The sequence below is a fragment of the Coturnix japonica genome, chromosome 3 (genome assembly GCF_001577835.2).
Source record: "Coturnix japonica isolate 7356 chromosome 3, Coturnix japonica 2.1, whole genome shotgun sequence".
NCBI classification, from domain to species: Eukaryota; Metazoa; Chordata; class Aves; order Galliformes; family Phasianidae; genus Coturnix; species Coturnix japonica.
The window spans coordinates 45181938-45201836 of NC_029518.1; the positions used below are offsets into that span (position 1 = coordinate 45181938).

The 19899-nt window shown below is 37.5% G+C and overlaps 1 protein-coding gene across 13 annotated transcripts in view; it reads right to left on the reverse strand.

Annotated features, from left to right (window-relative positions):
- IPCEF1 (interaction protein for cytohesin exchange factors 1) overlaps positions 1–19899 on the reverse strand; it is a 68973-nt gene that overhangs the window by 14768 nt on the left and 34306 nt on the right. For 11 of the 13 annotated variants that reach the window (XM_015858211.2, XM_015858210.2, XM_015858206.2 and 8 more), the window contains 6 exons: positions 19555–19591; positions 18703–18872; positions 11747–11820; positions 9638–9709; positions 6880–6941; positions 5094–5182 (listed from right to left, as the gene is read on the reverse strand). In XM_015858211.2, the coding sequence (XP_015713697.1) occupies positions 5094–5182; positions 6880–6941; positions 9638–9709; positions 11747–11820; positions 18703–18872; positions 19555–19591 (504 nt within the window). Of the gene's footprint in view, positions 1–5093; positions 5183–6879; positions 6942–9637; positions 9710–11746; positions 11821–18702; positions 18873–19341; positions 19445–19554; positions 19592–19731; positions 19846–19899 lie in introns of those variants that run through there. The other 2 variants (XM_015858217.2, XM_015858216.2) reach the window with 2 other exon arrangements.

Below are 19899 nucleotides of genomic sequence, written 5' to 3' on the forward strand. Positions count from 1 at the left end.
AAAAAAAAAAGAAAAAAAAAAAGAAAAAAAAAAGAAAAAAAAAGAAAAAGAAAGTTTTTCCAAGTTATTATTTTTCCTAAGCTCTACACCTTATAGATATGCAACTGAAATGACAGCTAATAAAAAACTAACTATATGGTTGATTATCCAACCAAACAAGCTCAAAGCAAGGCAACCAATCTGTCACAACTTCAGAAATTAAGTCACAAGGAAACTAGAAATAAAACTAAAAAAAATTTTGAAGGCCTAAAAACAAAAGGGCAAGAAAATAATACCAAGTTGAGTGCATTTGTTTGTATCTCATAGTTATTTTCACTCTTTTTTCCATTCACTTTATTTCTCTAATCAAGGGTACAGAAGAAAAACACCAAATTAGGCATTGAACCATAGAATATCAAGCTGTTTTGAAGTGTTTAGTAAATCCATCAGTGCCATAACCACAGATAGACAGCACAAGGAATGTTAAAGCAGAATTGAAATGAACTCAACAACTAAAAGTATTTTAACCCATCCATGCAAGGGACTAAATATTTGCCAAGAAGGCTGGTAAGTAATGGTGACAAGATAAAAACAGGCAGCCATGGCTCCACAATGGCATAAAAATTGGAATGGTACAAGATTTGTGCTGCTCATTCACCTGCCAAGACTTATATTTGAGGAAGTGAATCTGAAAAGGGATCCAGATTTCACTAGAGATGCATCAAAATTAAGTGCATCTTAGGGTTCTCCATGTTGTACTCATCAACCTGCCTCACAACTAACGAGGGCTCAGAGACAGCTAACTGTCACCTTCAGGAACAAGGCAGTAAATGAGGGAGGGTATAAGTCATGGTTTTGTAATTTTTGCTATTGGTATGCCACATCATACCATCTGTGGAGCACAGAGGAGAAGAAAACACATCCCAGAGGACCTCACAGTCAGAGAGGGAAATGCGTCATGGAAGTGACTCTCGCTCGCTCTCTCACTGCCTGTCAGCAGCTGTGGGTGTGCTTCCAAGCCGTGGCGCCTTCAGTTTCAAAGTAGGCTTTGTGGTCTTCGGAAAACTCTCTCTCTCTCTTCTTTTATTTGAATTATTAGCCTCAGTTTTAATTACATTGTATTATATTATGTTATCTGGCATCCTGATATCATAATTAGTAAAATAACTTTTCCTCCTTAGATTGTTATGGCTGCTGTGTTTGTTTCCTTGAGCCCAGCTCCCATCTCCCTACCCTTCCCCTTCTCCCTTCCCATTTTTGGGGTGGTCTGGGGGCCCACAGGCCTACTGTTGCCCTGTCATGGACATAGATAGATCAAGATAACTCCATGACAGCATAATAGATGTGTGATTCCACATAAGGAAAAATTAGAGAAGAAAATACGTAGTTTCTGTAAGTACTAAAGTAGATGATAACTAAACTGGAAGTGCTGATAATTAGCAAAATGGTGTTGCTAGAAAAACCCAAACAAGCTGTAAATGCAGTAAAGGAGCAAGCTTGGAATATCTATCAATAATCCACTGGTAAATTAGAAATAACGTGTACTCATATACAAAATAAACTGAGTGATTTATTATTATTATTATTATTATTTATGCTATAAAAGCTTCTGCAATTCAGTGTTGCAGTAATGCATACTACTTCCTTTCTACATTAAGAAGTGTGAGATCATTTCCCCGTGTTTCTAATCTAGTAGTCTCATGTAGCTATCAGTCACTTCATCAAATGAGTTGACTGTGACTCACCATTTGTTTGCAGCACTTTCTTCATTTCTCTAAATTTTCAAAGATATTCTTCCAGACTGTTATAAACTCTACAGGACTAGATCTTATTTACACCCCCTATTACAATAAGTGCAACGCTGTGTTTTAGTTGCATGTTTTATTTTAAAAAGAAATCTTCACATACTCATCCTAAAGCAATGGGCAAGAAGGAGTTTTCTTGAACTACACATATGAGTAACAAAAATGCCCTTGTGAACACAGGTGACCTGTTCATCTATCCAAGAGTTCATCCTGAGAAGACAAATTGTTGGATCACAGAATTTCTCAGTTGGAAAAGACCTTAAAGATCATCAAGTCCAACTGTAACCTAACCATACTACCCCTAACAACCTACTACTTAATCATGTCCCTGAGCACCACATAGAGAATTCATACAGCCATATAGACCAAAAATTAAAAGATGTTGTTCATATGGTGTTGTCCTTTTAATTTCAGTTAGTTAAAGTCTTAATAGGAAGATGTTAGATCCCACTTCTATTTATTTATTTATTTGCATTCTTGCACGTAAAAAGAAAGCAATGCTGAAACAAAAACCGCCTCAATGAATGGAATTTCTTGTTTCTGTTATATATTTTTTGTTTCAGTTTCATTTTTTGTTAAATAAATTAAAAAACAAAACAAAATGTGAAAGAATAAAGCAGACTATCACAACATATTTCCCTTTTTCAACACACATCGTGCATACATGTTTTTCTTGACATGACAAATGTTACCTAAGAAACAGAGTTATTCCTGTGGATGTTTTGTAATCATACATGTAATAATAAATCTCTTTATGGGAACACCTTCAAAAGCAGATGCCTGAGCTGGCAGATCTTAGGGATTCCACTGCAGATCAGTGTGTCTCCAGGCATTTATTTAGAGAAAAAAAATTATCACCATGAAACACCTCAACTGCTATTTTAGAAATGCTGCAATCTGTTATCTTGATAGAGCTGCTGATTTTTGAGCCATTCACATGCAGAGAAATTAACGCAGATGATCAGTTAAGCTTTTGTCCTACAGATGTTCCTTCCTTTGCTTTTTTCTTTCACAATACCCACAAATACTCATAAAACTAGAAAGCTCATGATCACCACTTTTGCTTTTGAAGTTTCAAAGCATTTTTATCAGCAGAAAACCGAACAGCCCCTGAAGTTTCTTTCAGGAAGTACAGCAAACTGTTTACTGCCCTAAAATGTAACAGAATCTGCACCTGGGATCCAGACTAACAGCTTCCAAGCTGGAGTTGATCTCAAGAAGCTTGGAGGCCCTTCCACTTAAGACATTATAGATTTGATTAAAATGTCCATAGCTCCTAGTTCCAATTTTGCAAAATTCCTTTGGCATTTGGAAGCCAGAATTATAACTGGGGAAAAAATAAAAGTCTAAAATAAAAGTCCAGCCTGAGTTTCCAGCACAGATGTGTTTGCCAGTAGCAAACTGAAAAGACTCAAGTTCAGTTTGAGTATCCAAATGAGTTGTACCTTCAGAGCATAGAGCAGACCAGTGGCAAATGGGGCTCTTTCCAGTTTCCATTCCTTGGGGTGAAAATCTGAATGATTTGTTGAGGAGATACTAACATTCATCCATAGGGGTGAGGAGATGGGAAATCAGCAGCTAGACATAGTTACTGGAGAGAAGATGACTTTCAAGAGGAAGGGCTGAGGAAACAGCACCCCTCAAGTACCTGCACTGTTGCCTGTTTCCCACATGTCCCATGCTAAAGCATTGAGGGCAGCTCTCAAGAGGAGCATACAGGAGGAAGACAACCAGAGATCACCTCTGCAGCTACAGGCTGACAAGTAGCAGGAAGCCAGAAAAATAGCAAACTGAGAAATAGCACCTGCTTAAAACTCATCATCTGGAAAAATTCCTGTGTTCATTCTGAAGTGAGCAGACGGGAAAGACATCTACTGTCTCCTGAAGCCGAGCCATTGAAGTATAAATTTCAAGATGCTCCATTATCGGCCTTCAGCCCAAAATAACTCTTGGAGATATATTGTCAAGTTTCCTGTATTCTCCAATATTTATAGCCACTTGGCCACATTTAACTTTCAGTTAATACAGGCAGTAAAGAATTCTATTATATAGAGCATCCTCCAAGTGCCAGGTGGACTGTTTTACAGTGATTCATGCTGCACAACTGTTTAAGGAGAGGAAGTGAAGACTGACTTATCTGACAAAAACAGATGGGGCAAATAGATGACAACATGACATAGACCCCAAGCTTTATGTGAGCTATCTAAATATTGCCAGACAGTCAGATCTGTGCATTTATTATTGACTGTGTTCATGCAAGCTTCTCCAGCTCATCTATGTTTTTCAGATTTGCTCTTTCTTTACTGCCCACATAACCACCCAAATCACTGGATATCATTTTAAGGTACCAGTACAAGAACCTCTACCACACCAACAAGGAAGCTACTGCATTTTTTGTTCATACATGAGATGCAATAAGATCATTTGGTATCAAGCATATTACTGAATATGCCTAGATTTAACTTTCAGCTGGAAGAGGGAAAGGCTTGAACTCCAGATTCTTCATTTCAGTTGTATTACCATCCCAGACCAAATTATTCATGTTCTAATATTGAATTAAATAAACCTTGTACCTTGAAGCTCATGTCAGAAGAGATGAGATCACTATTAAGAGCATCAATAGTGTGACAAGAATAACAGGCAAATAGGAGACACACCGGATTACATGAGTGAGGGTTTATGTTACGTTTTGTAATTTGTGTAAAAAAGCTAGGAAGTAGGGAATGTCCTGGACATGTTCCATAACAAAGCACAGATTTTGGGAGTATAATTATTTTCTTTTTTCTAATCTCCTTTTCAGAGGTATAGAGGGAAAGAACTGCCATAATTCCTGTTAGAAGACACCTCTTGCCTTTCACCTCTCCTCTTCGCTGCAAAAAACATTTTCAAATTCAGCCTTCTAAAAAACATCTCACTCAAAAACTTAAATCTGTTGTATGATGCTACCAGCATTACAAAACAAGAGATTTTGGATTGAATTAAGAAATACAAATATTGTGAAGACTACATTACAGTAGCATGTTAAAAACCTCATAAAGAAAAGACACAAAACGCTTATGAAGCAGAGTAACACCTTCAATTCCCAAACAAAGCAAATATGCCTTCCTCCAAAAGAGGTATTCTTGCCAGTGTGAGGCAATGCAGGCTACAATACTTGCATGAACCATCACAAGGCAGAAGTGAGAGGAAACAGTGCATCCATACCTCACAGGCACACAGAGAGAAAGTCTCCAGACTAACTGGTAGTCCATCACCTGGAAAATAATTTGTTTCAGCTACAAAGTAAAACCTAATTATGGTAATACTTACCAACTGAGGAGGTGATGACTGGGCCACGTATGGGGAAGGTGGTGTGTCTGTTATTTCTGGGTCATCATGTTCACTTTCACTATAACATTCTGAGGCAGACATGGAAAATGAGCAAATGAAAAGTGTTAAAGCAAACTCATTTCTTCCTCACAGTGCTGTGCTCACCAAAGTTCACGAAGTAGAATGTTGTGGACTATAAGATGGTAGTGTCTCCTATGCTGAAAATTAACCCACCCTTGATAATACCCTACTGCTTCATAAAAACATTTTCTACTTTTTTATTATTTTTTAAAAAAGCTTGCTATAGTTGACAACACTAGGTGTCGCTGCTCTAGATAGCTTCACTACTAAGAAGCTAATCTTCTTTCCTTCCTTCTCAGCCTTTAAATGAAATGCTACACCATCTGCGACAGAACTTGTAGAGACCTGTTGCTCATAGCAGATGCTGCCTCTTAATCTCTGTAACCAGTAAATTCTCCTGAAGCTGGCAACAGGTGTTACAGTTTTGGCTATTATTCTGGAAGAATTAGATTGCTTACATGATGCTTTGGAAACCATAAGACACCCTCAAGAGACCTTTGTCACCACCAGGTAACTTGGCATGCTGCATGGCACAGCAGTACAGTTTCAGAGCTAGCCATAAAAGTAGACACAGTATTTTCAGACTGAACATACTGAAAGTAAAAAAAAAAAAAAAAACCAAAAAAAAACCAACCAAACAAAACAAGCTGACAGAGACCCAGAATCTCTTGAGAGGTGGCAGAGAAGCAGTCATATTATTCAGTTACGTGCGTAGCAGTAGGAGGTATCTTCCAGCACCTCTCAGCTACTTTTTAACAGTGGATTATGTGAAGTACTAATCATTGACAAAACCAGACACACAAGAAGAGGAGGTCACAAAGTTATGCATTCTATTCCCAGGGTCTGTCCATTATCACTGAAAAAGATCACTTCCCTCTGTGAAATCTGCAAGCATGCACCAGCCATTCAGATCTGTAATATTATCCAATCAGATGTAATTGCCTTATCTTCTAATTAAATTAGTGTTGCCATACATGTAATTTTAGGGTTATAATAACCATAGTGTAAGGAGAAAAACATTAAGTTACGAGAGAGAAACATTTTCCACACTGGAGAGAAGTTTCTAAGATGCTAACAAAATAAAAACTTTCTCTCATACTGCTTGGAAAGTCATAGGATTTTTAACAGCAAGACTGTAGTTCTGTTTACTAAAAGCATGTGCTTTCACATCTTAGCACTGAGAACTGAGAATGGCTACAGTACAGCCCATATCAAACTCTAAGGCTTTGTGAATGATGTATTCTTGAGGAACTCTTGGTAACAGCTGTTTCTGATACACTAAAAAGCATCCTGAAGGGTTGCAGTGTGTGACTCACAGGGGATAATCAAGTTGCTGGTAGCAGAAAAGTGGCTGTAACAGTAGTGCCTCTGCAAGGGCACATCCACACATATGTCAGTGGGTTTCAGAAACCCTCTTATGACAGATCCTGGAGCACCTGTGACAAAATATCTGTGTCATATTTTGTTTTTATTAATATTTTTTTGTCTCTCTTATTTCAAGTTGGGTTTTACAACTCTCAGCTCAGTCAATACAGTGCAAAAGATCAGGAGGCCCTTTTCAGAGATACCGTGTCTCACCAGTGTTTCTATAGTTCCTCTGTGCTGTGTCAGTGGCATTGCTGGGCTACGTAACCCAGATTTGGCCCATCAAAAACTGTGAAGGACATCATCCGATTAGACACAAAAACTGTCTTTAGAAACATACCTTCTTCGCTCTTTCCATTGGGTGCCTGAGGATCTACAGCCACCCCCAACTTGCTAAGCCACCTGTCTTTGAAAAAGGGAGGATACATTATTAGCAATCTTTACATGCTATTTTGACTATTTTTCCCCTTTCAACATGTATATTCATTAACCCAAAGTCTGAATGTTAGAGTTTCCTTCTATATCTCAGAATTTACTAGGGAAACACCTATGACCGGATCACTAACTTTTCCATTCCTTTTAATAACTGTGTAGGATAAAGTTGCCTATAGAAGGAGAAATGCACTGATCATCTCACAGGCCCACCTTGTAATATGTAATAGACTACCAAGAACATTCTTTTTCTATATATGGATTTCTGTCAATCAAATATTACAGTAAGCTGTGTAGTTCTGTTTTACAGCCCCTGTGTTCTTCTCAGACTGGACCTGAAGAGCAGGACTAGTTGCCTGGGATATTTTTTCCTCCTCATGTTGAGGAAAAAAGCACTCCTGATGACCAAAAAGCTGCATTTCTGGAAGCTAAAGAAAAGCAAAATTGTTATTATGCAATATCAGTGACTTACTTATCTTTCAACTAAGGTAATGCAAAAGGCAAAAGAGCCACAGAAGATGAGGTCAGCTGCACATGAAAATAGCTTTTGTGCACTGTGTTTGCTTTTAAGTCATTTGGAACTGCCCACCTGTTAAGAAACTAACAATTAAAAAAGCTCAGGTCTTTCAGATTAAAACCTCAAGGCCTAAATACGGAATGCAAGAAGGGCAGCAACTAGAATTCATAACTTGGAGAAAGTATGGTACTGGATCTTGATTATACTGAAGTACTGGAATACTGAAAAAAAATCTGTTTAGAACAATGGTAATGCAACTGGATTTTTAGACTGTTATATAAACAATAGAGCTGCATAAAAATTTCAAGGGAAAAAAAAGCGCAATCTCTGTAAAATTTGCTCTTCATGTTTGCATTACTATGACAAATAAATGCTGAATTAAAAAGTAAATTACTAAATTAATAAACTCACTGTGTCTTAATAGATATATACACATAGGGAGTTGCAAAAGGTCATGATCTACCAAGTATTTAAGTACACAAGTAACTCAACATACAAGAATGCCTCAGCAGCTTCATTGGAACCACTCACATACATATGTATGCATGGGAATGGAGCCAAGTGAACAGATGTCTTTTAGTCTGTTTTGACATATGCGTGAGTATGCATGTACTTTATGTATTAAATCCATGTATATTATACTTTGCCAAGGAAAACATCATCAGTTACAACAGTGAGGAATTAGGGGTAGTACAGTAGAGTACAAGCTGCTCCAGTGCTAGGATACTTAGCTTTCAGCCAGTATGAAATTTACTCTAGAAGTGGAGTTTGAAGAAAATCATTCTGGGGTATAAGAAAGGAGACACCTTTGTAGATTTCAATTACTCACTTACATGAGACTAAACATTTCCAAATTGTCATTAAGACACTGACTATTTCCATCTGGGCTCTAAACTAGCTGTTAATGTTCACATGTCCTCCATTAGCTCCACTATTTTTTTCCTCCCTACATCCATCCTTCTCTCTCAGTCAGTCAGTTTCTCTACAGAAGTACTTCTGGCCATTTTCAGTTTTACTCAGCCCACCTTCCTCTCAGCTGTGTTGAGGAACTCTGGTAGGAAATACAGCCATACAGAAATAGAAAGTCATTTCCCCAACTGCAAGCTCTGGGCTTCTCCAAGTGGCAAGAGGCAGCAGGCTCTTACATCTATATGTACATGTGTATATGTATATATGTATATGTGTATGTGTGTATATGTATATCTATATATGTATGTATACAGTACAGATTATTGAATAGAAATGTGCATGCACTACTGTAGTACAGTTGTTCTTTGTCTCTGTAGTTATTTCAGAAATTCTCACACTTCTCTCAACAGCTTTCCTTTCTGTTGTGCTGAAGAGCTATGAGGTCTCCAGAATGAAGAATCTCACAAAAGTCACCAGCACAGCCAAGATTAAAATCTGGCATGATCTATCTGTCTTCCTATCTCAACTACACGGATTTGTATCTGGTTTGGTGTTTTTGCCATTTAAAGAAATAGCACTGTGAACAGACTACGTTCCGAAGTAATAAATAAAAAAAAAAAGATATGAGATGTATACAAATTCATCCAAACTGGATCAATTGCAAGTGATATCTAATTCTGATAGCTCAATAGTTGTTGAGCTGTTGTTCCTACAGACATTTGTGGAAAGAAAATGTCTAAACTGACATAAAGACTGTAACAAAGTTTGGAAGTGAAGTAATGTTTAATTAAAGTTCAAAAACCAATTCTTTATATCCCTCTAACACTCCTTAACTGACATGCTGTTATGAAATCAAGCAAAAGATCATCTCTGGGGCAAAGCTTTTCCTCTGCTTTTCTTAATTTTCTTTTCCTCATTTTCCTCTCTTCCCTTGTTTCTTCCAAGGTGATGAACTTGCTAAAAAATCTTTGCACCTCTTTAGTGGAAAGGAATTCCTTCAAATATTTGCATTCTGGTTGAAAAGTTATGCTAATAATGAGATACTGATTTCAGCTCTATTAGTGAACAAGTAGTAATATATTACTTCTATTTAGTGATGGGGAAAAAAACAAACAAAGAAACAAAAACATAGTAATACCCTGAAGAACTTCATCAACAACTATTCAACAGTGACAGAATGAACTTTCAAAGTATTTTCAGATACAAGACAGGATGAAACAGGGCCAGTCACTCTACTCACGTGTTCATTTCCAGAACATTTTCTGCAGCAAAATAAAATGTCTTGATCTGTGGGTGGCTGATCTTAATAGCACTTGAAGGGGAAAAAAAAAAAAAAAAAAAAAAGTGATGAAGAAAATTACTTTACATAAGAAAAAGTAGCCAAACAATTTAAAGTATTTAATTTATTCATTCCATGATATTAATCCAGATCAGCCTATACATCCACACAATTATTTCCTTAAAATTCAAGATTATTTTTAGCTCATTTCCTAGGTCACATAGCATTCAATATGAAATGCATGAATAAAAAAGGAAGGAATAAGGAATAAAACAAAAGCTTTCATTATGCTACTCCATACTTCTGTTGTGTGTCGATATCTTGAATATATGTATTCCAACTCAAAGATAAACTAAACTTGAGAAAGGTTCAAAACAAGTGCCAAAGATGACCCAAGATCCAAGGTAGATTCTATGTGTGATTAATCAAGCTAAGAACCCACAGCATATAGAACTAATGGTAAAAAGAAGAGGGGTATGATACAGTAACGACATTCATGGCATACAGTGGGTAAATAGGGACTGGCACTTTGCTGTTTTTTTCCATTACAGGTTTTAGGAGTCACCAAAGAAGCAGTTTCCTATGAATGCTGTTCAATCAGCCTTTATTCAAAGTGGTGAAAATTACCAAAGGTTAATAAATACAGTAACCTACTTCTGACTCAGAAAGCTTCTAATTGGTAAATTGTTTGGAGTATGGAGGAGCATTTTAAGGAATCAGCACTGTAAGTTTTCTCTTTTCCTCTAATCTTTGCTAGGCACCTACATTGGGCCAATTCAGAAGGCAGTATACCAGGTTGGACTGCTTTGGTCTGATCCAGTGTGCTTGTTCTTAAAGCTGCCTTGCGAGGTAAGTGCCAACTCAGAAAAAAAAAAAAGCATTATTACCTTAAATATTGACCAACATATACCTCTTCTATATTGTTCTAACAGTGGTGTAAAATGAAAGAAAAGTCTTCAGCATTCCTTATTTTCTGGCACATTTCCAGTGGGGCATGATCTGTTCTGACTACAGATAATGTCCCTTAAGACAACGCTACTTTTGTGCCGTACTCATTTGTAACACCCATTTGACTCAGCATCAGACCATGCTTTAGTTGAATATCCATCAATAGTACTTTCTAGAGTCATTTTCCTTGTAAAACACTGTCTCTGGCTCTGAGACTGCATAGTTTTCTTTGTATGTTCCTTGTGACCTGACACTGTCCTGTGGAAGTACACACTGTTTGGCAGGGCCCCAACTGACCAAGCAACCAGATCAGTCCTCACAACCTTCTACTAACTTACTCTATATAAGAAAACAACAAATGTATTTCCATCTCAGTCACAGAGAGCCAGCAGCTACAGAAGTGAAGGAAAATGATTTCTCCTGGTGCTGTGTTATGACTCAACCATGTTCCTTCTGACAAAACAAGCTGGAGCTCCTAGTATTCAAGATTGTTGGCCCCTTTCCATGGGGGACTCGTTTAATCTCAGGAACGTATACAGCTCAGCACAGCATGTGACCAGAACAAAAAAGGCTTTGGACAGCAGCAACACTCCTCCAAACTCTTGATGAGTACTCATAAGCAGCTGGAATCAATGCTGCACATGGAGTTTGGAGGGAGTGTTTTCAGTTGCATTCACTGGTAAACAAAGTTTTCGTTCTATGCACAAACTGAGACTTCAAGTGTAGCCCAAAGCTGTACCACAGCAGTCTAACAAATAGTCTCCACTGAAATGTAAGCATCATTATTTGAATCACTGTTGAACTCCCTACCCAAGAGAAGGCATATAAGATAGATTGTTGTTTATTCAGTGAACAAAGAAAAAGAAAACAACAATAATAGTAATAATAAATTGGCACACTGTTTTACTTTTTAATTGCAGTTTTAGTAGAGCACATCTGCCAGAGAATTTTCAAAAACATATTTATTATATGTGTTGGGTTTTTTTCAGCAACATATTGAACATCTCATTATTTATACAACACAGAAGAGCTCCCCGCAGTTTCACTGTCAGGTGCTACTGAAATACAATACTTTTCATCAATATAAAAAATCATGAAAAACTAGTGCTGAGACAAACTTACTGCTTTTTTTTGCACTCCGTTGCTCTGTCCACGCTGAAGTCTGGAAGTCTGATAAAACCTTCTGCTTTTTCAGCCTGCAGTTAATAAACAGAGCCAGATCAACTACCAGACTCCAATTTTTAATGTTATTTAACATGCTTGTTTTTAACTTCTTTTTTTTTTTTTTAGCTTTTTTATACTATAAAAATACGTTCTCATCACCATGGGGATACACTAACACTCTATGTTTTATCTGATATTTGAACAAAAGAACTGTTCCTACACCAGCTACCCTTCATGCAAGTCCTGTGTAATAGAAAGCCACCACTCATGTCTGCATGAGAGTGTGAGAATAGGATTTGTTATTCACCTCCAAGTATCAAATAATCTGAAGAAGGAAGAATCTTCAAATCATATAGCAATTCTGAGATAGATCAGCCCACTTCCTGACCACTAGGTATATTTTTTTTGTTGTTTGTTATTCTTGAGTACTCTTACTTAAGATGTATGATTGTGCTGTAAGTCTAACACAGAATCTAAAGCAGTGAAGGACAAAATCTAGGTTTTGATTAAACCAGGACTAAAAGCAACAGTTAGAGGAACCAAACTCCTTTGCAGCAATCCATAATCACATGATATAGTTCAACAAAGAGACCAACCAAGCATTGTGAACACATGGAAAATGAAGCAGTAACACCTCTGGTGCTTCAGTGGACTCTATTAGAGCAGCATCAGCAGTCCTGAAGCTATTTGTAGGCCTCAAATCCACATTCTTGCTGCCTACAGCTGAAATATCTTCTTTTACTACATCTATCTACATTCACCTAATCAGCCACAAGAGACAAGGACTGCTCCTAAGAGGGACAATTACATAGACAAAATCCTGCTGCATACAGTGACATTAAATGAACAAAACAACAACAACAAAAAATACATTTTAAAAGGCAGAAAACATTCACTCCTAAATCAATTCTTTACTACTCCCGGTCTTTATCCCTGGCCACATTACAATTCTGAAAATGTACACCAAGTTAACAAAGGTAAAAAATACACAACAATTGCAAAGACAGGATAAATAGAGATGACTGACAGCAACTGAAATCAGATTATGCATGAATATGAAAAGACTATAAAAAGGTGTTCATCAAGACAAGACTTTGATTTTTAACTCTTAAAGTATAAACCTCTAGGAAGTTAAATATGGACACAGAATGGGTGTACACTGGGTGGCTTCCCAGTACCTCTGTGTATCTGTTCTTTTAAATTGGGTAAATCACAATATAACAATCATTTGTCTAGTTTACATGTATTAAATATTCATAACAGAGATTTATATTTTACATCTTCACCAGTAAATAGTTTAGTCTGCACCTGGATGCTGCACAGGCATGCATGAGGAGAAGTAGTCCACACACTAGATAAGTACTTCGTACAAGAATTAGAGCGTTCAGATTATGTACTGGGCCATTAAATCAGTTGCACTAACAAAATGTGGGGACACATCTTGGGTGCTCCCATTTATGCAGAGATGGGACTTGGTCTTGAATCACTTGCACATTGAACGAGCATCTAATTTAGAAGAACTTAATTTTTTCATGGAAATAGACCTGTTGGCCTTGGTTTCATTTACCAGTATTACTACTGAGAAATCTCCACTCTTATGTAGCATCTAGCATGTTCCAGTGGCAAAAAGTGGATGAGGTTCAGTGCATCACACTTTTACTTTGTGTTAATTCTATCCACAATTTGACAGTTATTTATAAGAAAATTTTTGTGTTTCATTTCATGTATGAGAGAAAGAAAGATAACAGCATGAACTGTAGGAACCACTTCTTTTTTTCATTACTTGATTACACCTCAGGTGTGTCATCTTTGTAATAGAAAACAGATGTTTGATGGATATGTAGCTCCATTATTATCAGACAAAGGGAAGGAGAGGAAAAAAAACAGGATATAAGCATTATGGGGTTTTTTACTTTCATGTCATTAGAGTCAGAAAATAAAATTTCTAATAAATATTAGGAAGTCATTTTCTTGATCATCTTAGGGATAAACATAACATTGTAAGACTTCTCTGCACTTTCAGTGTTTTAAAAATTTACTTTTATCTGAAATGTTATCTTTAATGTGATTTTTATGAACTAAAATTGACATGTTTGCTGTCCCGTCAGGATGTTAAAAAGAATATGCTGCTACATGTTGCGATCTTTGCTTTTTACATGTTTGCTTAACATACAAAGCAAAACTTTTTCTGTTCTTTATTGTAAAAAACAAAATTTTTGCAATCAAAACTGCCTTTTCAAATTCTTGGGACAGAAAGAGGAAAAAAAAAACACTAAAAAAGAGAAAAAATAAAAAATTAATTATATTAATGAAACATAGTGAAGAAACCCAACAAAAGAGGCAAACAACATTTTTAGTTGGCTTCTAAATATATCGTAAGCATTTTTATTTATGAGGTTTGGTAAAATATTTAATAGATCTTACTCAATATTTGAAGTGAATGTAAAGATGCATAACATCTTAAAAAATAAATAGTGCTGAAAAGTGAAAATCTGTAATTATTGCAGAACAGTCCTGATCTGCAATTCTAGGTACTCCTGTTGGTTTCATCACAGTGTTTCAGCACTGCCCACAGAAGACCTCGTGGTCATTACAAGAACAGTTCAGTACTCAAGCATATTTGGTCTTTTTTTTTCTCTGCCAAGTGAGACAACCTACAGAGCTGTGAATAATTTGTGTAACATATTGGATCAGACGTCCACAAAGCTCTCAGCACTATCAGCTGACATCAATGGCTTTGTATCATGCATGCGAGCAGTTACTGTGACTCAAAGGAGAAAGGTTCCTGTTTTTAAAGATTGCAATTATACATTTCCTGGCAAAGCTCTGTGAGTGGGGACCAATTTAAATGAAGTGAATGCAGGGAGAAGAAACAAAGGGAAGTAGTGACAGTGGATCACAGCCTGCAACCCTTTGATTTCATATTTATATTTCTTTTCAGTTGTATCCCCATGACAACCATCATTAACACATCCTGCAAAACTGTGTTCAACCTCAATTGGAAAACCAGTCAAGCTATCCTAGAGGTGCATGGTGCAGAGGAGTCTGGGCCTCTGCCACTTTCCAGCCAGCATTATCCAGGTAGCTGCAATAAGCACAAAATCAGACAGGAAAACAGGATTATATTGGCTAAACTTCACCCTTTATCCCTCTTCATATGCAGAAGTACCGATTCCTTCAAGGTTTTCAGTATGAGTCAACAGGAAAGAAGTAAAACTACTGAAGGGTGGACAGGATCACACACCATCCTTTTTAAACCCATTTTCAAGACATATGACTATGGAGAGCAGTGGTGAAAAAGGGGAAGCAAACACTAAAAAAGCAGCTGTCCAAGGAGTCTGGCTTTCCTGAATGCATCCAGAAAGTCTGACTGCTCAAATTCATTTTCTGATGTTTTTCTATATCTCCCTTGTAAAATGAGCCCTTCCCTGTTTTCTGCTACACCATACAGCTTTCCTTGCCCAGACCGTGGGAATATCCACACTGCAAATAAATGACAGTATGGGCTTATCTATCTCATACAACATCTGTGCATCATAAAAAGAGCAAGTTTGTGTGGGAACATGTTTCAGAGCAGCCTGCCCAGCCCTGCTGAGCCTACAGATGCTCTAACATCATGAATCTTAATACCTCAGATAGACACTGAAAAGATTATTTGAATTTTTCTGTGTGCTATGCTTTCCTTTCAGTAGATGAGGAGGTTGACCCTGGTATTTAATTTCTGACCCTCCTCAGCATTTTATTATTTTTGACTTTTGGGCTGTGGCTTTTTTTTTCTTTCTTTTTTCTTTTTTTCAAGTTAACCTGAAAGAGCTACTGTCAGCAAATGGCACCCAAAGTGTCCTATATTGACTCCTCCGTTCTGCCTAATATGGAAGATCCAGAATCAGTGTGAACCGAAGGCAGATTAAACCCAGGCAACAGAAACTTCGAGAGTTTCAGAAACCTCCTCAAGACAGACTTCACCAAGAACCTGATGTCAGCTGAGGTTACCCACCTGAACCTGCAATAGCACATATTCAGTTAAAAATACCACCCACTCCTTATTTTCTCCAGCTCCATCAGAGAAAAAAAAGGTTAGGTCCAGCACACTGTTGCTATGCTACAGTTGCCAGTGTCTGGTTGACTGCAGTTTCTGCACAGGCACTAACAAAACACATTCCTGTTTCTCACAGGAATGAAACTGGTCAGGCAGAGCTACGAGCAGTCAGCATAACCCAGTTCACTTGACCTCAACCCCATCCTCCATCGCTGCCTTTTTCTTCAGATTGAGAGGCCCACCATGAGAAGTCTCTAGTGTGTGAAAAGCAGGGATCCTTCTTCAACAAACCCAGGTGTGCTCTGTTGATTGTCCTGCTGTGACCAAGGATTAGCTCCACTGAAGATGAAGGTACTAAAGGCAGGCCAGGTACAGAAGTAAATAGAAATAGCAAACAAACCAGTAAGAATGTCACTATTCTTTTTCCTTCATAAATCTTGAGGGGAAAAATTTTCTAAATATACAGTGTGTCAAATTTAAATGTAACTCCTGCAGTGGTACTAAGCATAGTTCTAGTCTTATCAATTTAAGCAAGTATATTTTAGCAAAGGACACCTCCCTTACTTTCAGCACCCTACAGTTAACTGTGATTCTGCAAATGTCACCTGAATCTAAATTTATGCAGAGGCTGTACTTTAAGTTGTCTTTTAGATTTTTAACATATAATAGTGTGTGAGAGTAAGCAGAAGTTGAAAGCAAGAGGTGCTACCAGCTAGCACGCTTCCAAGAGGTACTGTGATAGGTGAGAAGTCTGAAGTACTTCGTAGCTGCATGAGCTTTTCAGAGTGAACATGGCTGCTTGGAATGAGGCTGCCACCTGCTCTTCAACATTCATTATTTTGGGGCAGTAAGTAAAAAACAGGGGAGGAGATATGGACTAAAACAATGAGTTCATCTAAGTGTCAAATGCAGCCTTGGAGCTGGGGTCTGCACAACCCTGGCTTCCCTGTATCCTGAGAGGAATTTACTAAAATAAAAGGAAGAAGAGAACTTTGCACTGATCTCTATTCACCTTTCTCCTCCAGAATGGAACATTTGCCATATATTGCTTCATTATTTTGTTTATTCCCATCTTGATTACTCCTTAGAAATATTTCTTTCCAGCCCAGCACTTTCCACATCTAACATGCCCACCCGCCAGCCAGCTCACCTTTCTGTTACCATTGCACTTGGTGTTGAAAGGAAGCTCAATCAGACTGCCAAACACCACAAAAATAATTAAAAAATAAATAAATAAACAAAACAACCCACAACCAGTAGAGTTGCTTTAACTTTACCACCCAAAACATTATTTCATGTCAATTTTAAATGTTCATTATATTATTTTTTAATGTCTGTTAAAATTTTTATCACAATAAAGTTGCAACTAAAGGGAAAATAGGAAATACTCTTCATCAGAGAAAAGATACTTTTTTCCCTCTTTTACTTGTACCTTGAATGAGATATGTAGAGAGATGGGGATTATTGCTATAGGAATAAACTTGTGGAAAAATCCATACAGTGTTTAACTTGTTAAAACACCCTAGGGTTAATAATGCTGGTTTCTTTAATCTTTCATCCCTTGCAAAATCAGGGATATCCTCATTTCCAGAGCAGCCTTTTTGTATTTAGGAAATCTGAAGGCTGTTCATAATCCTGTTCTGAATCTTTTCATTTTCAACCAGTGATGTGAGAATCTGGCTAATGTTCTGAACACTTCAGTTCTGGGCTCTGCCGGCCCATACTTAGAATACTATAGGAGCTTTTTTAGAAATAATAGTGCAAGAAAATGAAATAAATAACAATATCTGAATCTTCCAAGGGCACATAACACACCATATCTGCTCAAGCAAGCTGAGCTGTAGCGAACAACCAGGAATCAAGTCAGCTAATCCCTAGGACCCACTGGATCTTACACTCAGCCATAACTTTGCATTGAAAAATCATCTGAAACCCATGTGAAACACACCTGCAGAGTACCCTGAGTACTGCAGCCAGGTGCAGAACACAGCCATCTACAGAGGGGAATCCAGAGTTACTCTGGAGTGACTTTTCCCCCTTTTAGTTTTTAATTCCTAGTTTATTTGATGATTACATAAATTCAGGGCCTATTGTTCTTTGGCTCAGACTATTTCCCACTCACACTGTAAATGGAGTAGGCTGTTCAGGTTGTGTTAGCTGGAAGAGAAATGAAATCTATGCAAGCTGTCCTGAGGAAAGCTCATTCCTTGAATAAAAAGCTGGATCTTTAGTTCAAAATACTGTTTCTTCTTATACATTTGAATTTTAGCACTGACTCTTTAAAGCAGGACATTAAAAATCAGCTGAATATGAGAGCCTTTAATCACAATGTTCTGGGTGAGACGTCAGATGAGATGTAAAGTCACTACAGAGTGCCAGTGCAAATACCTGCAACCCTACCAACTCAAACAGAGAAACAAACAAACAAAAGCAATAGAAAATAAAAAAAGACAAGCAAAAAAAATATAACAACAAATAGACAAATGAATCTCAGCATGGAAGTAGATGTAGAAAGAAGCAGGAGACAGACTTCTGAAAATCAAGCTAGTTAAAAGTCAGGAAACATTCCCACTTTCAGTTTTGGTAGCAAGTGTCTACAAACTACATGACCCAGGAAAACCTTTCCAGATTCAAATGCCAGCAGTGCTTGCAAAGATCAGTTCTTCAAAGGGCAGAGCAAGCTGCAAATTAACATCTCTCAAGTACTCACTGTACTAGAAAACATAGTTTTCTGAATGTTTCACATCTATATAGACGCTTCCTCTATGTCTGGCCTGAGAAACAAAGTAATTAAACTGTGACCCCAACACCCCTAATCTTGGTCCCAGCAGATACCTCTCATCCATCCCTAGAGGTGATTAGATATGGTACTCACCAGCTGACTGCTGTACCAATACAGCGATGACTCCTTCAGCACACACCAGAACTTTTTCCATTTGTTGCCAATGAAAGCTCCCTTTTCCTTCTTTTTGTAGAGCCATCCTTGGCAATCAGCTTGCCCCAGTTCTTTACATGATATCCTCCGTCGACTCATTATAAAGAACCCTGTGCCGGTAAAAATGTAGCAGTACGTTTTTTAAAAGAAAAATAACCAGGAAAAATGCTGCCGGTAGTTAAAGATACCAGCCTTATTTAGTGATCCAAGTCATCCAAGCATATCTTAAAATATACTTAGAAGTCGTTCTGTTTTGTAACAGCCGTGACAGTAACACACATGCATTTGAAAAGGCATTCTGATGTGCATTAAAAAAAATAGTAAGCCATAGATAACGCAGATACTAATTAATGTTAAGGCAACAATATACAAGTTTTTGTAAATTATATATATACCCCTTAACCCCTTTAAGAGAAACATGCATGCATTCCTCTTCATGCAGCTGTGCTGAAAAGCAATACATCTATTTAAGTCAGCAGAGAAAACTATTATGCCAAGTACATGAAAACCGCTGGTGTGTGTGCATGCATCTGCCAGATTCTACCTCGTCTATTTCCAGCTTTGAATCAATTAACATACCGTAAGGATTTTGTCCAAAAAAACAGCATGTTGTCATTTTTTTTTTTTTATTTTTCTTTCCCAGATTTGGTTCAAGAAACAGTAGAGTTAAAAAGCAGCCTTCTACCAGCCAAGAAGCAGTATAAAATCCTCACCCTCCCAAGATCAAGACGTACTAAGAAAATAACAAAAGAGGAAGAGAATAGAAAAAAAAAAAAAAAAATCTCTAATTACCTTGACTTTTCTTTTTTGCCTTCTGACGCAAGGGAACCTGTAAGAAATGCAGGAAGGAAAGAAAAGAGGAAATATCAGATTGTGTTGCAACATTTGTCTAGAAAGGGGAGGGGGATACTAGAGAAGGACGTGGTAGTGATGCTGGTGGTGTGTGCAGGATGGAAATACATAACTCACTTGCTGCTGAGGGGATGTTAGTAGCTGAAGCAGAAAACGTGTTAATTAGAATTGATGTATGCGTAGTTGAGCAAGAGCAAATGTAACTCTATCATACGTGTGTCTGTCTGCTAGTGCTTCCTGTTTCACACCCACAGGCAGCTTCTTTTCTATGTTCTTGACTGAATT